Source organism: Panthera leo, chromosome C1, assembly GCF_018350215.1.
Source record: "Panthera leo isolate Ple1 chromosome C1, P.leo_Ple1_pat1.1, whole genome shotgun sequence".
NCBI classification, from domain to species: Eukaryota; Metazoa; Chordata; class Mammalia; order Carnivora; family Felidae; genus Panthera; species Panthera leo.
The window spans coordinates 110,238,668-110,257,629 of NC_056686.1; the positions used below are offsets into that span (position 1 = coordinate 110,238,668).

The 18,962-nt window shown below is 41.6% G+C and overlaps 1 protein-coding gene across 1 annotated transcript; it reads left to right on the forward strand.

Annotated features, from left to right (window-relative positions):
* The first annotated feature begins 4,450 nt into the window (after nucleotides 1-4,450).
* Nucleotides 4,451-17,819, forward strand: POLR2D (RNA polymerase II subunit D). The gene is made up of 4 exons (XM_042954074.1): nucleotides 4,451-4,590; nucleotides 11,478-11,658; nucleotides 16,147-16,242; nucleotides 17,174-17,819. The coding sequence occupies exons 1-4, from the start codon at nucleotides 4,518-4,520 to the stop codon at nucleotides 17,250-17,252; spliced, it is 429 nt and encodes a 142-aa protein (XP_042810008.1). The 5' UTR covers nucleotides 4,451-4,517; the 3' UTR covers nucleotides 17,253-17,819.
* Nucleotides 17,820-18,962: the final 1,143 nt, after the last annotated feature.

Consider the following 18,962-nt stretch of genomic DNA (forward strand, 5'->3'; position numbering starts at 1 on the left):
GGGGCTCTGAGGTCGTGACCTGAGCCAAAACCAAGAGTTGAATGCTTAACTGAGTCACCCAGGTGCCTCTTGGTGTTGTCTAACCTTAAAGGGAAACATTCATTACTTTTGGATGGCCCAGAAAAGAGGCTAAGTGTTTGAAGAAAATGGCCCAGAACAGTTTTTCAAACATACCAATACACATGTGTTTGGACTGTCCGTCTTAAGTTTATTTTTTTTTTAATTTTTTTTAACGTTTTTATTTATTTTTGAGACAGAGAGAGACAGCATGAACGGGGGAGGGTCAGAGAGAGAGGGAGACACAGAATCTGAAACAGGCTCCAGGCTCTGAGCTGTCCGCACAGAGCCCGACACGGGGCTCGAACTCACAGACTGAGAGATCATGGCCTGAGCCGAAGTCGGCCGCTTAACTGACTGAGCCACCCAGGCGCCCCTGTCCGTCTTAAGTTTAAATCTTTATTTGCAAGGATGGTTTTTTGTTTGTTTTGTTTTTAAGATACCCAGTTCTGCGGCCCTTACCCTTAGCAGAACTCATAAGCCTGTGGCTACAGGTATAACGTGCTGTCAGGGCTGGATAATTTGGAAATAGACTACAAGCAACTGGTTAAACACAGAAATTGGTAGTAACACTGCAGGGTGTGAAAGGGATTCTCTGTTTCTTAAAGAGAAATTCTTGTTCTAGAAATTGCTGCGTGTTATACTATTGCCTGCAGTTAAACAGCATGGGATGCCATATCATTGTGGGTTTTTGGGATTGGGGGGTGGGTGGTAGGTGGTGGTAGTTAAATGTGCATAACCCAACATTTGCTATTTTAGCCGTCCCTATAGTCTTGAAATGTGAACTAAGCCACCTGATCAGAGATCGGCAGGGCTATTTCTTGTGGGAGCAGAGGTGGGGTAAGTGCTCTAAAGCTTCCAGATCACTCGGGGTCTGACCTTGATTGAAGACCTGGCTTTGAGATACTTGAAGGACTTGACTCGGAACCAACACTGCACAAAGAACCATAGTAGTGTCCTGAGGAATGTAATGCAAGTGCTGTCCCTTCTGAGTGTTTTCCTCATTCTGAAATGAAGCTCTGACAAGGATTTTAGGATCTCTTCCCTCTGCTTACTTTCTGTTTCCATGAGGTTCTGTATGCTAGAGCAAATTAAAAAACAAGTGACCCCTCCAGTTTCAAGACTGTACCTATTGCTAGGGGAACCAAACAGGAGAGAGAGGTTTCAAATTCATCCTGTCAGCCACTCAGGTTCCTGCTGCGAATCCAGCCTCCCACCCCCAGTATGGCCATTCCTTCTTTGATCCCACCCTGGTTTCTGACCAAATAAGTAACCAAGGATGCTGATACTGGAATCTTTAGGCTGGCAGTCTGCTAGGCCTGAGCTCAAATCTTGGTTCTGCCATTTATGAGCCAGACAGCTAGTTACTACTCTGAGCCAAATGTTCTGCTTTGTGACAGGGCTGTGAACCTCCAAGGTAACCTGCCAGGAAGGCTTTGCCCAGGCCCCAGTGTACTGTTGCAATGGCTGGATGACTATCTGGACTGTCATCCAGTGTCAGATGTAGATGGGGACCACTAGGCAAGTATCAAAACCTCTGGGACCCCTAAGCTACTCTGGACATGTGGGAGGAGGAAGCATAACTATGCTCAGACCTTCAGGTCAGGATAGGCTTTCTGAAAGGGGTGAGTGCTGAAGTAAGCCCAGCTTGACCTCAAGCCCTCAAGAGGGCTTTTCAGGGAGAGTCTTAACAGTTCCAACACAGGGCACACTGCCCAGACGGGCTTTAGAATCCAAGAGTGGGACTCTCAGGGCAGCCTCCAGGAAGTTGTTGTACCTGGAAGGCAAGGGTGGTTTGCACAGTTACATAACCTCCCCACATCCCCATTCCATTGTATCTCTAGAGATTGTATTAATAGTGAAAGGGAGGGGGTCACGTGTTTATTCCTTTGGTTTCCTTTGTACACTTACCAGGCAACTTCCAGCAGCAGGTGCCAAGATTTTTTTTTTTTAATTTTTGAGAGAATAGATGAAATTGGGAGATTCTTAACATTAACTTTGAGTATAGGGAGAAGTGGGAAACATATCAGCATACTATATTAATGGCAGAATACCTGGGTCCAGGAAAGACATTAGTGATTCAGTCTACAAGAGATTCTTTGAGAAGCACACCAAAAGGTTACAAAAGTTGTAAATTACTATTTTGGTTGAAAAAAATGTAGAGCAACATTAATAAAATATGTATTACAGCAAACGTGTTTGCGTAAGTTCTGTATAATTAGTGTTTTCCTTCATTTCCCAAGAATTATATGATGAAAATGACATTTAAGGAAATTGAAATATGAATTTAGGGGCGCCTGGGTGGCGCAGTCGGTTAAGCGTACGACTTCAGCCAGGTCACGATCTCGCGGTCCGTGAGTTCGAGCCCCGTGTCAGGCTCTGGGCTGATGGCTCGGAGCCTGGAGCCTGTTTCCGATTCTGTGTCTTCCTCTCTCTCTGACCCTCCCCCGTTCATGCTCTGTCTCTCTCTGTCCCGAAAATAAATAAAAAATGTTGAAAAAAAAAAAATAAAAAAAAAAAAAAAAAAAAAAAGAAATATGAATTTACCTCAAAGAGTGAATATTCCTCGTATGTACCTGATAATTTCATTCATGTTACTACCCCCATCTGTTTTGACTAAATGTTAAAGAACAGTTCCAGTGCCCACCCCTGCTCCTCATATCTCTTGTGACTCACCTACCCCCAACCACAAGTAACTTTTTTCTCTATGTATCTTAAAAAAAAATTTTTTTTAATGTTTTTTTTTTTTTTGAGACAAAGACAGAGCATGAGCAGGGGAGGGGCAGAGAGTGAGGGAGACACAAAATCTGAAGCAGGCTCCAGGCTCTGAGCTGTCAGCACAGAGCCGGATGCGGGGCTCGAACTCACAGACTGTGAGATCATGACCTGAGCTGAAGTCATACGCCTAACCGACTGAGCCACCCAGGCGCCCCACTATGTATCTTTCTATAGCATTTTCTTTCACTTTCTTTTCTCTGACCACTTGCCATTTTCTGTCTTTTGTTATGGAAAATAAGCCCAGATTTTGCATCAGCTGCTTTTGGTCATCTTGTGGGGACATATTTATGACAATCATCTTTTTAACCCCAGGGCTTTCCACATGAGTGTTTATAAAGGTTTCCTGAATGAAAATGTTGTAGACCTTCCACCTTGCAAACATCACAGTGTGCATTTTCTCCTTACTTTCTTCACCTGTTCACTTCTTTCCTGCTGTGTGTATATAGAAGATACCAAGTGTTGGGTATCCAGCTTGATGTTGGCCAGCACATGGTAAGGTCCAGTAGGTATTTGGTGCTTGTAATGGCCTGTTGGTTGGACAGATGGAAGAAAAAGGCCTATACTGAGTTCCAGGCCCATTTCCCACACCCAGCTGCTGCATGTCCCCAGACTCCTCATCAGGACATTTTTCCTGCGCATCCAATGAATGAACCGTATAGGAAAACATTTTCAAACAGTCTGCCTATGCTATATAACCTACTATTATTTTACCCAGTAATTTTCTTCTGGAAATACAGATATACAGCAAATTAATTTTGTAAAAATTACTATATTTATAAATCAAAAGAATACAGATTACATATTGTCAAGTAATATATATATTTTTAATGTTGATTTATTTTTGTGTGTGAGAGAGAGAGCACGTGTGATCAGGGGAGGGGCAGAGAGAGAGGGGGACAGAGGGTCCCAAGCAGGCTCTGCTCTGACAGCAGAGAGCCAGATGTGGGGCTGGAACCCATAACTGGGAGATCATGACCTGTTAAGTCTTAGGCTTAACCGACTGAGCCACCCAAGGCGCCCCTTAATTCATCATTTGTAAACACAGTTTAAAGGACAATTAAACACTGTTCACCACAGAGACAAATAATGCACTAATTCCTTCCTTTGTTGTACAATCTTCTATTTTCTCCCAAGCCGAAAACAGCATCGTTTTTCATTTGCTTACATTTCTGTGTATCATCCAAATGTTCCAACAGATGTATTAAAGGTCTCTCAGCATCACTTCCCACGTGCTCAGAAGTATCAGAATAATTCACTACAAATCGATCACATTTTTTAAAATACTTAAGCGTTCAAAGAAATTCCACTGTGTTTTCGGCGTCACTAACCCAGCTTTCCCTCAAGACGAGTTCCTAGGGTCAATTAGCGCGTTCCCGCGTTTCATCTAATCCTTCCCCCGGCTCTAGGAAGCAGGCCTTACGACAGGCGAGGAAGCTGAGGCTCAGAAAGGTCAGTTGACCAGTCCGAGGACGCACGACAAAGGGACCCTCGACTCCCCAAAAAGCTCCGGGACTCCGTCGCCCTTGTCCGCCTGGGAATCCCAGAGAGCCGCGCCACCCCCACCAGCTTCCTGGTGGAAGCCCAACCCATCCTCCGACCACGCCCCTTCCGTGGCCGGGACCCGCGCTTCCGCTTCCGGCGGTGTGAGTGGGACGCGCGGCGTGGTGTGGCGTTTCGTGGCGATGGCGGCCGGAGGTAGCGACCCGCGGGCCGGCGACGTAGAGGAGGATGCCTCACAGCTTATCTTTCCCAAAGGTGGGGCTGGGGCTGCGCGACTGCCCCCGCTGTCCCGCGTGGTCGCCGCAAACCTGGCGTCGCCCTGTGCCTCGCCCGAGGCCGCGGCGGGCAGCTGGGCGGGTTCCCGGCTAGGAGACTGGCGGGGAGAATGGGGGATGCGGCCGTGGGAGGGGCCTGGGCCCGCACCGCCACTGTACCTCTAGAGGGGCCAGTCGGATTCCACGCCTGCTGCCTTGGAACCGGGGGCGCCCCGCTTCACGCCACCCCTGAGCAGCCTCTTGCTACTCGTTTAAGTAATTTACCCGGTAAACTGCGAAGTGCTGCAGGAATGTGGCAAGGATGAACAAAGCGACACTAGTTAAAGTGGTAAGGACATCATCATTAATCATTAATGTGCCATTCCAAGGGCGCTTGGCTGGCTCAGCCAGTAGAGCATGCGACTCTTGATCTCAGGGTCATGCGTTCAAGCCCCACATTGGGCAAGGAGCCGATTAAAAAAAAAAAAAAAGGTAATGTAAGGTTGCAAAAGGAAAAAGAGACTAGCGTGGACTGAACTTCCGATGTGTGCAGAGTGACTGCGCCTTTTAAAGGCAGAATAAAGAAATGGGGAGGAGGTGAGTGGGGTCTCCATAGGATCAGGGAAGTGAAAAATTACAAAAACCGGGAAGGGGGGGGGGTGGTCGATTTGAAACCCATTTGGGTTTGTTAACTGGCGCTTGCAAGAGTTAAACTTATCCTCTCCCACAGCTCTCACTGTGAACTGACGGAGGAGGCCCTACCTTCAGGTGTTGGCGGGACAAACAGTAAATTTCTTGGGCAGACTTGGGTTTTCAGAGGCAGGAGCTTTAAAGAGGCTAAGGTCATCCTAGGAACATGGCCTTGAGCTGTTAGAAATTATGTTAGTGTTTTGTTAAAGACTTTCTGGGCCAAGGTTGAGTCCCAAAAGGAGGACTCAGAGGAGCCTGGCTAGAGTTTGGGTCAAGGAGAGCCTTTGTCAGAGGACTACCTACAAGTACAGCACATTTTACTGTCAGGGAACTTCCTTTGTGCAGTGTGATGTATTTTATTTGTAATTTATTTTTTTCCTTTTTTTATTTTAGTTTTTTAATTTACATCCAAGTTAGTTAGGTTTTAGTGCAACAATGATTTCAGGAGTAGAATCCTTAATGCCTCTTACCCATTTAGCCCATTCCCCCTCCCACAACCCCTCCAGTAACCCTCTGTTTGTTCTCCATATTTAAGAGTCTCTTGTGTTTTGTCCCCCTCCCTGTTTTTATATTATTTTTGCTTCCCTTCCCTTGTGTTCATCTGTTTTGTGTCTTAAAGTTCTCATATGAGTGAAGTCATATGATTTTTGTCTTTGACTAATTTCGCTTAGCATGATACCTCCAGTTCCATCCACGTAGTTGCAAATGGCAAGATTTCATTGGGTTTGATTGCCGAGTAATACCCCATTGTATACATATACCACATCTTCTTTATCCATTCATCTGCTGATGGACATTTGGGCTCTTTCCATACTTTGGCTATTGTTGATAGTGCTGCTATAAACATCGGGGTGCATGTGTCCCTTCGGAACAACACACCTGTATCCCTTGGATAAATACCTAGTAGTGCAATTGCTGGGTCGTAGGGTAGTTCTATTTTTAATTTTTTGTAGAACCTCCATACTGTTGTCCAGAGTGGCTGCACCAGTTTGCATTCCCATGAGCTGTGCAAAAGAGATCCTCTTTCTCCACATTGTCGCCAACATCTGTTGCCTGAGTTGTTAATGTTAGCTGATGTACTTTATTTGTAATTTAGAAGCCAAAAATAGGCAAGAAGCTTAAGATTTTAAAATAACCATATTTTACAGATAGTGGAAAATGCAAACTAAATCTTCACAGTATCCACCTTAACAATAATCTTAAAATTACCCAATAATTTTAAAATTGTTATATCCACGATAAAAACTGAAACTCTACACCCTTTTCACCCAGAGGAAACTACTGTAAACAATTTAGTGCTTATCCTTCCAGACTAATTTTATGTTTATTTATTAATATACACATACACTATTTTTCTTTGTAAAAATGAGATTATACAAAAGAAGTGCTACAGCCTTTAAAAATTTTGACGGTAGGGGTGCCTGGGTGACCCAGTCAGTTGAGCGTCCGACTTTGGTTCAGGTCATGATCTCACAGTTCATGAGTTCCAGCCCCAAGTCAGGCTCTGTGCTGACAGCTCAGAGCCTGGAGCCTGCTTCAGGTTCTGTGTTTCCCTCTCTCTCTGCTCTTCCCCCGCTTGTGCTCTGTCTCTCTCTTTCAAAAATAAACATTTTAAAAAAATTTCTTTTAATAAAGAAATTTTTTGACAATATATTGTGTAGAACTTTTTTTTTGTTTTGTTTTTAAACTCCAGGCCCATTGTGGGGCTTGAACTCATGGCCTGGAGGTCAAGAGTTGCTTGCTCTGCTGACTCAGCCAGCCAGGCACTCCTGTCTTATTCTCTTAAAGGGCCGGATATACTTAGTGGTTTACCATAATACTATTTATCTGTTGATAAGCATATAGGTGGCTTCCAGTTTTTTATTTCATAGGCTCAATGTCAAATTTCCATAGGATAGCTTCATAGAAGTTTTTGGCAGAATAGAAGTGTGTGTGTGTGTGTGTGTGTGTGTGTGTAAGTGTAATAACTGAGAGATGCTTTCTTAATGTATGATAAAGCTTATTGTACTTGGGTTTTATCTAGGTACTTTTTATTTTTTACACTCTGAAAATATTTGTTTTGATAAAGGCAGGTAGCATCTGGTACACATGAAAATTTTATTGAATTTGGTATAATTAGATCTTAGATTCTGTCAAGTAATGGTATGTCAGAGTTCTGAATATCTCTTATCTTTAACTTCTCAGCTCATATGGGGGGGGAGGACGACACAGTGTTTATTATGTAGTTTAGAACATGTGAAGATGGGGGCACCTGGTTTGCTCAGCCAGTACCACATTTGACTCTATGTCGGGGGTTGTGAATTCAAGCCCTATTTTGGGGGTAGACTTGACTTAAAAAAAATGTGAAGATATATAGAAACAACAGTAAGTACTTAAAAGTTAAGGAAAGCCTTTGCTGTAGATAGCAAGCAAACAAATGTGTGCTAATTCATTTTAGGACAGAAAGAATGCATGAGGCAACTGAAAGCATCTGAGAGTTTGTAGTGGTAGTTTTCACAGCATGTTTGCCTGAAAATACAATTTGTCCTTTATCCATGTGATATAATTAACAGCAATTCTACTGAAAAAACTAGTAAGTAAGCCATTTTTTCCAAAAAGGTTTGTATGATCCCAGTCCCTCCCTCCCTTAATTAAAGAAATCCCCTAGAATATTTTGTACTAGAGAGAAAATTTTGTAGTAGAAGACCATCTGAAATTGCTACCTTTATCATAATGTTTGTAATGAAGCGTCCTCAAAATTCCCAGTGGAGGGGCCCCTGGGTGGCTCAGTTAAGTGTCCAACTTCAGCTCAGGTCATGATATCATGGTTTGTGAGTTCGAGTCCTGCATCAGGCTCTGTGCTGACAGCTCAGAGCCTGGAGCCTGCTTCGGATGCTGTATCTCCTTCTCTGCCCCTACCCTGCTTGTGCACGCGTGCGCACTCGCTCTCTCTTGCTCTCTCTGAAGAATAAACATACATTAATTTTTTTTTTTTAATAAAAAAGAAAATTCCCAGTTGAGGTACTGGTCAAGGAATATTTTTCCTTCTTATAGGAAGGAATTGATAAATAATTTGGATGAATTGATAAATGATTTGGATTAATAAATTGTGGCTATGGTTCTTAAAAGATCAGTACAGAGGAAGAGTAACATGCATAGTTTGGCTGCTTTGACCTTTCATTGTTTGAAAGGAGTGAAAGTGATGTATAAATAGTACTTGGACATTACCCTCAGTAAAGAATAGGAACAGGTGACTTCCTGGTGTTCTGACAGTTCTGTTCTGTTATATTTAACAGGTAAATTTTGCTTGGTACGGAAAGGGAGGCATATCTTACTTGGCCAATTTTCCAGGAGCCTTAAAAGCAGCAATAGCTGTAACAAACATGGAGATGATTCTTACTAGTAATTCTTGTTTAGCCTATTGGTTTCCATTTTCTTTTTTTTCTTTAAGTTTGTTTATTTTGAGAGAGCTTGCCCACAAGTGGGGGAGGCGCAGAGAGAAGGAATGAGAGAATCCCAAACAGGCTCTGCAGTGTCAGCATGGACTGGAACTTAGAAACCATGAGATCATGAACTGAGCTGAAACCAAGAGTCAGATGCTTAACTAACTGAGCCACCCAGATGCCCCTGATTTCCATTTTCTGAGTCTGTATCAATGCAGCAGCCTCAGAAGTTGAGATTAACCCACTTTTTAGCTGCTGCTGCTGCTTTTTGTTCTCTTATGTCACTTGTGACTGTCACTTCAGAGCTGTGGAGTCCTACGCTCCTAATATTTACTGCTTTCTCAGCTCATTGCTTTGAAAGCAGTAGTTTCTTCACTTGTACGTCACTTCACCAGTGAGTAACAGGCAGTGACCTGGGCTGGACAGGAATTGGCTCTGAGTTCCTCTTGTTCAAATTCTGCTGACCTTGAGTAGAAAATAGCTTTTTGGTGCCTGTTAGATTCAGAAGTAATGAGAACCTTGCAAGTAAAAATACTGTTTCCTCCTGCTGCCACCCTCCCCCAGCACAGACTGTTGTGAAAGCAGAGTGGAGCTCTTGTCACCTGGCCCGAGAGAGGGGGGCCACCCCTCTGATAGTGGTATTAGTGATTTCCCGAGAGTAAACATACCCAGATCCCATGGAAATGCTAAATTGCACATAATTTGGGGTTTTCCTCATTAGTCTTCATCAGTGTGGGATTAGAAACATGAATCCATGTTTATGAATGGTTCCTACTCTGGAGGAACTCCCTGATAAAGAAAAGGCAGAAACCAGCTCTAATACTTTATAATAATTATTAGGAATGTATGCTCCTGTGGGATGCAAGGGAGACACTGGTTTCCCAAGGAGATAATGTTATTCTGAAAATATAGGGAAAGTTTGCCATATATTATGGAAAAACCTAGTTTTTTAATTTATTTATCTTTTAAAACTAGTTTTTAAAGACTGCTTACTGGTATTCTTACTGTTCATGAGGATTATTATAATTTTTTTTTTTTTAAGTTTGTTTTCAGAAAGAGGGCACAAGCAGGGGAAGGGCAGAGAGAAAGAGAGAATCCCAAGCAGGCTCCATGCTGCCAGTGTAGACTCCAGTGTGGGACTTGAACTCAGAAACCTTGAGATTATGACCTGAGCCAAAATCAAGAGTTGTACATTTAACTGATTGAGCTACCCACGTGCTCCAAGAGGATTTTTTTTAATGTTTATTTTTTATTTTTGAGAGCAAGTGTGGCAAGGGCAGAGAGAGAGGGGACAGAGGGTCTGAAGCAGGCTCTGCGCTGTCAGGCTGATACCAGTGAGCCCCGTGCAGGGCTTGAACTCATGAACCGTGAGATTATATATAACCTGAGCCAAAGTCAAATGCTCAACCGACAGGATTATTTAAAGAAATTTTTTTAAATGTTTATTTTTGAGAGACAGAGACATGGCATGAGTGGGGGAGGGGCAGAGAGAGAGGGAGACACAGAATCTGAAGCAGGCTCCAGGCTCTGAGCTGTCAGCACAGAGCCCAATGCGGGGCTCGAACTCACGAGCCATGAGATCATGACCTGAGCCTAAGTCAGATGCTTAGCAGACTGAGCCACCCAGGCACCCCGACTGAGGATTATTTTAAATGAGCGAGCCCAAATGTCCATCAAATGATGAATAGATAAAAATGTGGCATGTGCATATATATATAACATATATATGTGAACTTACACACTCGTACACACTCAGTGGAATATTACTTAGCCATAAAAAGAATGAAATCTTGCTATTTACAATGACATGGATGGAGCTAGAGAGTATAATGCTAAGTGCCATAAGAGAAAGACATTGATTTCACTCATATGTGGAATTTAAGAAACAGAACAGATGTACATAGGGGAAAAGAAAAAAAGAGGGGCAAATCAGAAAACAGACTCTTTATAGGAAAAAAAAACAAGGTTGCTGGAGGGGAAGTGGGGCCGGGGGGATGAGTTAAATGGGTGATGGGTATTAAGGAGGGCACTTGTAATGAGCACTGGGTGTCATGTATAAGTGATAAATCCCTAAATTATATACTTGAAACTAATATTACACTGTATGTTAACTCACTAGAACTTAAAAAACTTGAAACTAAAAAAATAAATGGGTATCAAGGGCAGGAGATTTGTGTGATGGTAAATATTTGAAATAGGTTTAGTTGGTAAATACATAAGACTATGAAACCTGGAAGGTAGGGAGTAGGGACTTCTGGCCTCAGGCCCAATGCCAAGTACGTGATCTGGGTGAATGAGTAGATAATAGATTCATTCAGGTACTAAAATAGAATTGGGGGTGCATTATTGTGTGTTTCCAAACCCTTGGCCCTCCCTAATGTGGAATAATTATTAAAATTGAGGGTATAGTATTAGTATTATGGAACTACATTAGGAGCTCATGCAAGCTAAAGAGAAATAATTGTTGGTTATGCTCCCTTTTGGAATCAGTAACTGGCCTAATTAGGATAATGACGTGTCATTATTTAATAGCACGTCCAGGTCAGGTTCTCTGATGTTAGAAACTGTCTGGCCCCACTGAACTAAATTTTAGTCTCATGAACTCTTCTGTGCCTTGTGGTAGGCAGGTCTGGCTGAAGGTGAAGCTGTGGGATATGCGGCCTCTGGATTTATGCAGGGATGCAAACTTGCTGTTAATCTCGAAAGCAAAATGAACATTTAGAAGCTGTCTTTTGAAGGAATATTTTCAGCTGACATTTGTGCTTCTCACAAATAGAGTTTGAAACAGCGGAGACACTACTAAATTCAGAAGTTCACATGCTTCTGGAGCATCGAAAGCAACAGAATGAGAGTGCAGAGGATGAACAGGAACTTTCTGAGGTCTTCATGAAAACTTTAAATTACACAGCCCGTTTCAGTCGTTTCAAAAACAGAGAGACTATTGCCAGTGTCCGCAGGTGAGTGCTAAGGGAAAGTTTTTATTAATCCAAATTCGTGGATGTCTGCGCGTAAAATACTTTTGCTTCCAGCACCACCAGCGCCACCAGCGCCACCAGCACCACCAGCACCACCAGCACCACCAGCACCAGCACCCAATGGGCATCATCTATACCATGAACGTAAGAAAAATAATGTCTTTGTCAGAAATTTAAAAACGGCTCTTTGATCACCAGAATGCTCTTTGATCACCTTTTCCGGTACCTGAAATCCCCATGGTCATCCTGTACAGTAACCACTATTGGCAGTTTGTTGTTATTCTTCCAGATTTTTTCCATGCATTCACATACATATATACACCTATAAACAACACACAAGTGATTTGTGGTGGTGGCTGTTTTAATAAAATGGGCTTATTTATTTATTATTCACCTGAAATGTCTTCAAGATCTTTTTTTTTGTATTTTAATTTTAATTGTTTTTAATGTTTATTTTTGAGAGAAAGAGACAGAGCATGAGGGGGAGGGAGAGAGAGAGAGAGGGAGACACGGAATCTGAAGCAGGCTCCAGGCTCCAGCTGTCAGCACAGGGCCAGATGCAGGGCTCAAACCCATGATCCACGGGATCATGACCTGAGCCACGCAGGCTCCCCTCAAGATCTTTATATGTTTGTAAATATAAATCAGGAACTGTACCTTTCAGAAGGTGGGTTTCAGCATTTTTTCCCAAGGCATTGCTTCTCAAATTGAGTTGGATGTAACCTGGGAAACAGTGATGCTCTGGGGCATATAGGAGGCCACAGGAGAAACATCTTCCTCAAGTAGCAGTTTAATTTAATGGTAGGTGATTTTAAAACATTTCTACATTAAAACAAACAGATACCAGCATACTGTGGAGTAAAACAAAAACTGTGTATAAATTCTTGAATTAAATTACAAGACTTAAAACCCTACTTGTAGATGCAGAAAGTCATTTGAGCCCATGTGCCCAGGTCGCCTAGGGGTACTTGTCTGCTGTGTTCCAGAGAAAATGTTTGAGAAGTACTGTCCTTAGGAAAAGCAAGTGTACAAAAAAGATATATATACACATTTTTCAGGGAGATATTTCTAATAGCCAAGGGTAAAAAGAAAAAAAAAGAAAAGCAACCTAAACATTCAATAGTAATTAAATAAAGTGGTAAATCATTTGGTGAACTACTATATTGTTATTAAAATTGTGGTAGCGGGGCACCTGGGTGGCTCAGTCGGTTGGTTAAGTGTCCGATTTCGGCTCAGGTCGTGATCTCGCAGTCTGTGAGTTCGAGTCCCGCATCGGGCTCTGTGCTGACAGCTCAGAGCCTAGAGCCTGTTTCAGATTCTGTGTCTCCCTCTCTCTGACCCTCCCCCATTCATGCTCTGTCTCTCTCTGTCTCAAAAATAAATAAAGGTTAAAAAAAAATTAAAAAAATATTGTAGCAAATGAAAGATGTTGACATGTTAAGTGTGCAGAAAATGAAGGTGATAAAATTATATCTGAAGTATACAGTCTGTTCTAGAAAGTGTGGGTGTACACACTGAGGAAAGATGGGAGGGGAGTGTGCAGTGTTGGGCCTGTGAGGTGACCTGAGTAGATGAAGGTAGGCTTATACCTTCGTGAACAAATGGTCTCAGGATTGTAAACATGTTGGTTCTCCCCAAATTACTGTATATATTTTGTGCCATTCTGCAACCTCAAGGAAATGGGGGGGGGGGGGGAGGAGGCTAATAAAATGATCTTAAAATTGTAAGAATTGTCAGAAAAAATTTTCTAAGAAAAATGAAGAATTTGTCGTAAATGACAACAAATTCAAATACAATTCTATCATATTTTGTGTGAGTCCAGTATATGGCATTGTAGGTTAGTGGGGAAATACTTTAAAACAAAGTTTGAACACTATATCACGTTTTTAAAGTTTATTTATTTTGAGTTGGGGAGGGGCAGAGAGAGATTCCTTAGCAGGCCCCATGCTGTCAGCACAGAGCCTGACATGGGGCTCTGTCCCTCAAACTGAGATCATGACCTGAGCTGATATCAAGAGTCAGACGTTTAACCGAATGAGCCACCCAGACACATACCCCCTCCCCTTTTTTTAAGGTTTATTTATTTATTTTGAGAGAGAGTGGGGGGGGGGGGGGCAGAGAAGAGAGGGAGAGAGTGATTGCCAGGCAGCCTCTGCCCTGTCAGCACACAGCCTGTCTCAGGGCTCAAACTCACAAACTGTGAGATCATGACCTGAGCCAAAACCAAGAGTTGGACACTTAACTGACCGAGCCACCCAGGCACCCCTGAACACTGTATCTTACACCGAATTTAATTCCTCAGGAATTAAGGATTGGAATATAAACCATGGCGAATAAAAGTGTTATGTGACAATGTGAGTGAATATACGTATTATTTTGGCTGTGGTTAGTAGGACTTTAAATGTGGGGAAACTTGAGTGATTTCAGTTGAATATAAGCTTTGTGAGGGCAGGAACTTGGTCGTATTCATCACTGTCAGACTCATTGTGGGCACTAAATAAATACTGAATAAAAAAAAGAATTTGTATAAATATCTTTAAACTCCCCTACGTCAAATAAAATGCCGCATGCAAAATATAAGTATAAATAAACAGGGAAAGAATTGGTATCCTTAACATTGAAAACTCCCAGCAAATAATTAAGAAAGAGGTGACACCAGTTTTTGAAAATGGACACCGTCTCCAATTAGAGGCTTGATTTGAATCAGAACTTTAAATGGCTAGCTAATTCACATGAAATTATGCTCATCTTCAAGGAAATCAAAAAATGGTAAAAGAGCTAAGTAGATTTGAAAAGATTAGAAAAAGGGGCGCCTGGGTGACTCGGTTAAGTGTCTGACTCTAGAATTCGGCTCAGGTCACGATCTCGCAGTTCCTGAGTTCAAGCCCCATACTGGGCTCTCTGCTGTCAGCGTAGAACCCACTTCTCGGATCTTCTGTTCCCCTCTCTCTCTGCCCCTCCCCTGCTTGTTCTCTCTCTCTATCCCTCTCACCCTCCCTCCCTCTCTCTCTCAAAATAAATAAACTTAAAGACATTCATATCCTCTGGATAATTTGACTTCCAGGAATTTATCTTTAAAACACACAGTAATTGGGGCACTTGGCTGGCTCAGTTGGTGGAGCAGCCAACCTTCTATGTCAGGGTTGTAAGTTCAAGCCCCACGTTGGGCATAGAACTTAAAAATTAAATCTTTAAAAAAAATGCACAGTAATCAAAACTAAATCACACAGTAATCGATCAAATACACAAAGAAGTACACATAATGTTCAAAAAACATTACTTAAAATGAATAATTGAGACAGTTGAAATGTTCAACAGCAGGAAATTTGATATATAAATTATGGCACAGCCTTTTAGTGGAGTGCCATGTTCAGGGTGCTATTATGTGTGTACTAATAGGAAAACATCTGTGTTGTTGATTGGAAAAAGGCCAATCACAGAATGACATTTGTTATGACTCATTTGTTTTAAAAAAGAAATTACAGAGGAGGGGAAGGTGATCTCCATGGAAAAGTTAATACTAGTTATTTCTGGGTAGGATTTCAGGTTATCTTCACCTTTTTGATATCTTTTGTATTGTTTATGAGTATATGTTCATTTTACAACAAACCCCTCCACATACATACCTACACTACACTTCTTTAGAAACCTCTTCCCAAGTAACTAAGTTTACAATATTTTCTTTAGAAAATGGATATAGCTTTTTAAGTGACAAAAAGTGATGAATGTGAGTGAATATTCTAAAACAGAAAAGTGTTTGGAATGATACGCTAAGATAATAACATTGATTTTGTTTAGGTAGTGATATGGGTAGCTTTTATTTATCTGTCCTGTATTTTCTAAATTCTGTGTGATAACTAATATGCTTGTAATAGAATGATACGCACAGTAAATGTTTTGTTTCCGAACAGATGTTTAAGGTGTTCTCTGAAACCAAATCCACCATGGATGAGCTCTCTTTTAAGAGCTCTATGTGTGAAAAAACAAGATAGGATTTGACAGTGTTTTATACAATTTGAATTAGAACTGTGCATTTAAAATAAGATGCTGTTTGCACACATATTTGTACAAAGTAAGGTTTGCCTATATTTATTTTGTAGATAAGTTTAAAAGAGAATTTCCTCCTTGTCACAGTGTCCAAACAAGGGAGGAGATAACAACAAAATAAATTCCTGAGGAAAAGGTTGTGTAGTCCTTAAGGTGTATATGGTGGTTTTTCAAAAGTTAAAATGACAGGGCTTCTCTTGCCCTGTGTGCTCTGCTCACTTTTGTGGCCTCTGTCTGATTTCACTGTAACTTCCTGTTCTCCAGGAAATGATCTGAAAGTGTGATTTGGCCGCCAAGCTAACTATATGAAAGATTGCAAGTGCTTTGCTTGTTTACCTTTCTTGCTAAGTACCTTTGGGTTCTCTTTTTCCTAGTCATCATTCTTTGATTTTTGTTTGTTTTGATTCTCTACTCCGTGATCAGCTTGTTGCTGCAGAAGAAGCTTCATAAGTTTGAGTTGGCCTGTTTGGCCAACCTTTGCCCAGAGACTGCTGAGGAGTCAAAGGCTCTGATCCCAAGGTTAGTACCGGCTGTGCTGAGTTCTGTATGTTGGATAGATTCCTACAAGTAGAATTAGTGTGTCTAAATGGTGTGTGCATTTAAAATATGGACTGATATCATCAGCATTGAATGGAGTGCCTTTTTTAACAGGGTATGAAAATGATGGTTTTATAGCACACCGTTAGCAAAAATGTGGAACAGCTGAATCTTTCATACACTGATGGTAGGAGTGCAAATTAGTACAGTCACTCACTTTGGAGAACAATTTAGCTACATCTAGTAAAGTTAAAGATGATTATACACTGACCCAAAAACCATACCTGGGTACATGCCCTGAAAGCAGCTCATACAGTTCATAAGAAGGCATGTATTCTAGTGCTCATTACTGCATTGTTCGTGGTAACAGAACTTGATAATCTGTCAAACATGGGCATGAATAAAAAAATCATTTATATAGCAATGAAAAATTAATGAACTGGAATAACATCAAATACCAAAATGAATTTGGAGTGAAGAAAATTGTAGAAGGATATATACAGAATGATGCCGTTTCTTATAAAGTAAAAACAGTGCTGCATATGACTTGAGAGAGATAGATTATAGGTATAAAATAAGTATAGAAATGGTAAATACCAAATTTAGCATAATGGCTAATTCTGGGGAAGGTATTTTGATAGGGAGCATACACAGAGCCATTCATTAATTTGTTCTGTTGTGTTTATCAAAGAAATCTAAATCAAGTAGGAGTAACTATTAAGGTTACCTTATTTTCTATACTTTTTTAAATCTTTGAAATACTTCATAGTGTTTCTAAAAGGAATGGCATGCAGGAAGTAGAGCTGAAATGGAGAAGTGGGCACAGCGGTGCTCAAAGATCAGTGTGTTAAAAAGAGATCGGGAACATTGTCAGTCGCTGAGACACTTAGTTCTTTTGGTTTTCTTCTCGTAGCCTGGAGGGGCGGTTTGAAGATGAGGAGCTGCAGCAGATTCTTGATGATATCCAGACCAAGCGCAGCTTTCAGTATTAATCTCCAGGTACCATTCTGCTGCTGAGGGCATGACACCCCAGCCCAGCACCACTGTCCCAGGCTCTGGAGCTGACTTACACAGAAATTGTATGGTAGAAGACACTTGGTGTAGGTTGCTGTGTCGGACTTGACTAGTGGACCTTGATAACCTGACCTTGCCTCTCAGAAGGGTGAGATGGGGTGATGTGCTCATATGCTACACTGTTGACTACCTCATACCACGGTTTTGGTCCTGGTGGTATTTTTTAAGTCCTCTCTACTCCCAGCATGGGACTTTAACTCATGACCCCAGGATCAATTGACGCATGCTCTACCAACTGATGCAGCCAGGTGCCCCCTTTTTAAGATTTTATCTTTTTAGCTCCTGTGTTATTTTTGATTCCTAAGATTTCATGTTTAATAATTTCAATCTGTTTATAGTTCTTAAAACTAATAGAATGTATAAAACTGGTATAGGAAGCAATAGTCTTATCTCAATGTGAAAGGAAGAATTAAGGGGGCCCCTGGCTGGCTCGGTCAGTATAGCATACAATTCTTGATCCCAGGGCCATGAGTTCAAGCCCCATGTTGGGCATGGAGCCCACTTAAAAAAACAAAACAAACAAAACCCAAACAGGGGTCCCCAAATATAAATGCAAAAGGAAGAATTAAACCAGATCTGTATCGTCATTTAAAATTCTTAAAGAAAGGAGGATAGTCATGACTGTGAGACAGCATTGGCATCATGCTTAACCTGGAAGTCCAGGAAGAAGCTTGCTGGAAAGCAGTTACACCTGAGGATAACTGCCAAGCATCATGGAGCCCATAGCCCTGAGGTACATGGGTACTTGGCCTTTTTTCTTGGACTGTTGCAGAATGTAGGTTTGGAGGCAGTGGTCCTTAAGCACTATTTTCTCACTCCCAAATTAAGGTTTTTTTCCTTCATAGGCCAAACTTGAAGGTTTGGACACTTTGAAGAGTCTTTGAATGGGACATTCTGGTCCAAACCTCTGGCTTGCTACTCAGTAGGTGTTCTCTGATGAGGGTGACTTGGAAGGAGGGAGCCTGCCTCTTCGGGAGCCACTACAGTTCAGTCGCTCGATGTGAAGCTAGTTGGGGGAATCTCTTTAATAGCTAAACATTCTAGCTGGGTGTACTGCAGTATCATAGCCAATGAGGTCTAGCCACGGCACAGATACTGGTCACTGAATAAAAAAGAAAAAGCTAAACATTCTAGCTTTGATATTTCTGAGAGGAAATATGCCTGTTTTCTTCACAATTTGGAGATTTTTCTTTAGAGCGCTTGTTGGCTCCAGATGAATGTATGACCCAAAAAAAGGTTGGAGAGACAACAAAGTTTGTTTTGTTTTGTTTTGTTTTAAATAGGTTCCACATCCATTGTAGGACTTGAACTCCTGACTCGGAGATCAAGAGTCTTATGCTCTACTGACTGAGCTTGCCAGAGGCCCCAACAAAGTTAGCTTTTAAAAGGTAAGATAGTTTGGAGTGCCTCACTGGCTCAGTCAGTAGAGCATATGATTCTTGATCTTGGGGTCATGAGTTCAAGCCTCATGTTTGGTGTAGAGTTTACTTAAAAAATAAAATAGTTTGATATGAGCTGGCTAAGGCAAAAATAAACTTTATAAATTCTTTCATTTTCTGAAATGACACAGTTTATAAGTCACTGATATTTAGTATTTGAAGGAAATCATCTTTTCATCCTTGGCAACT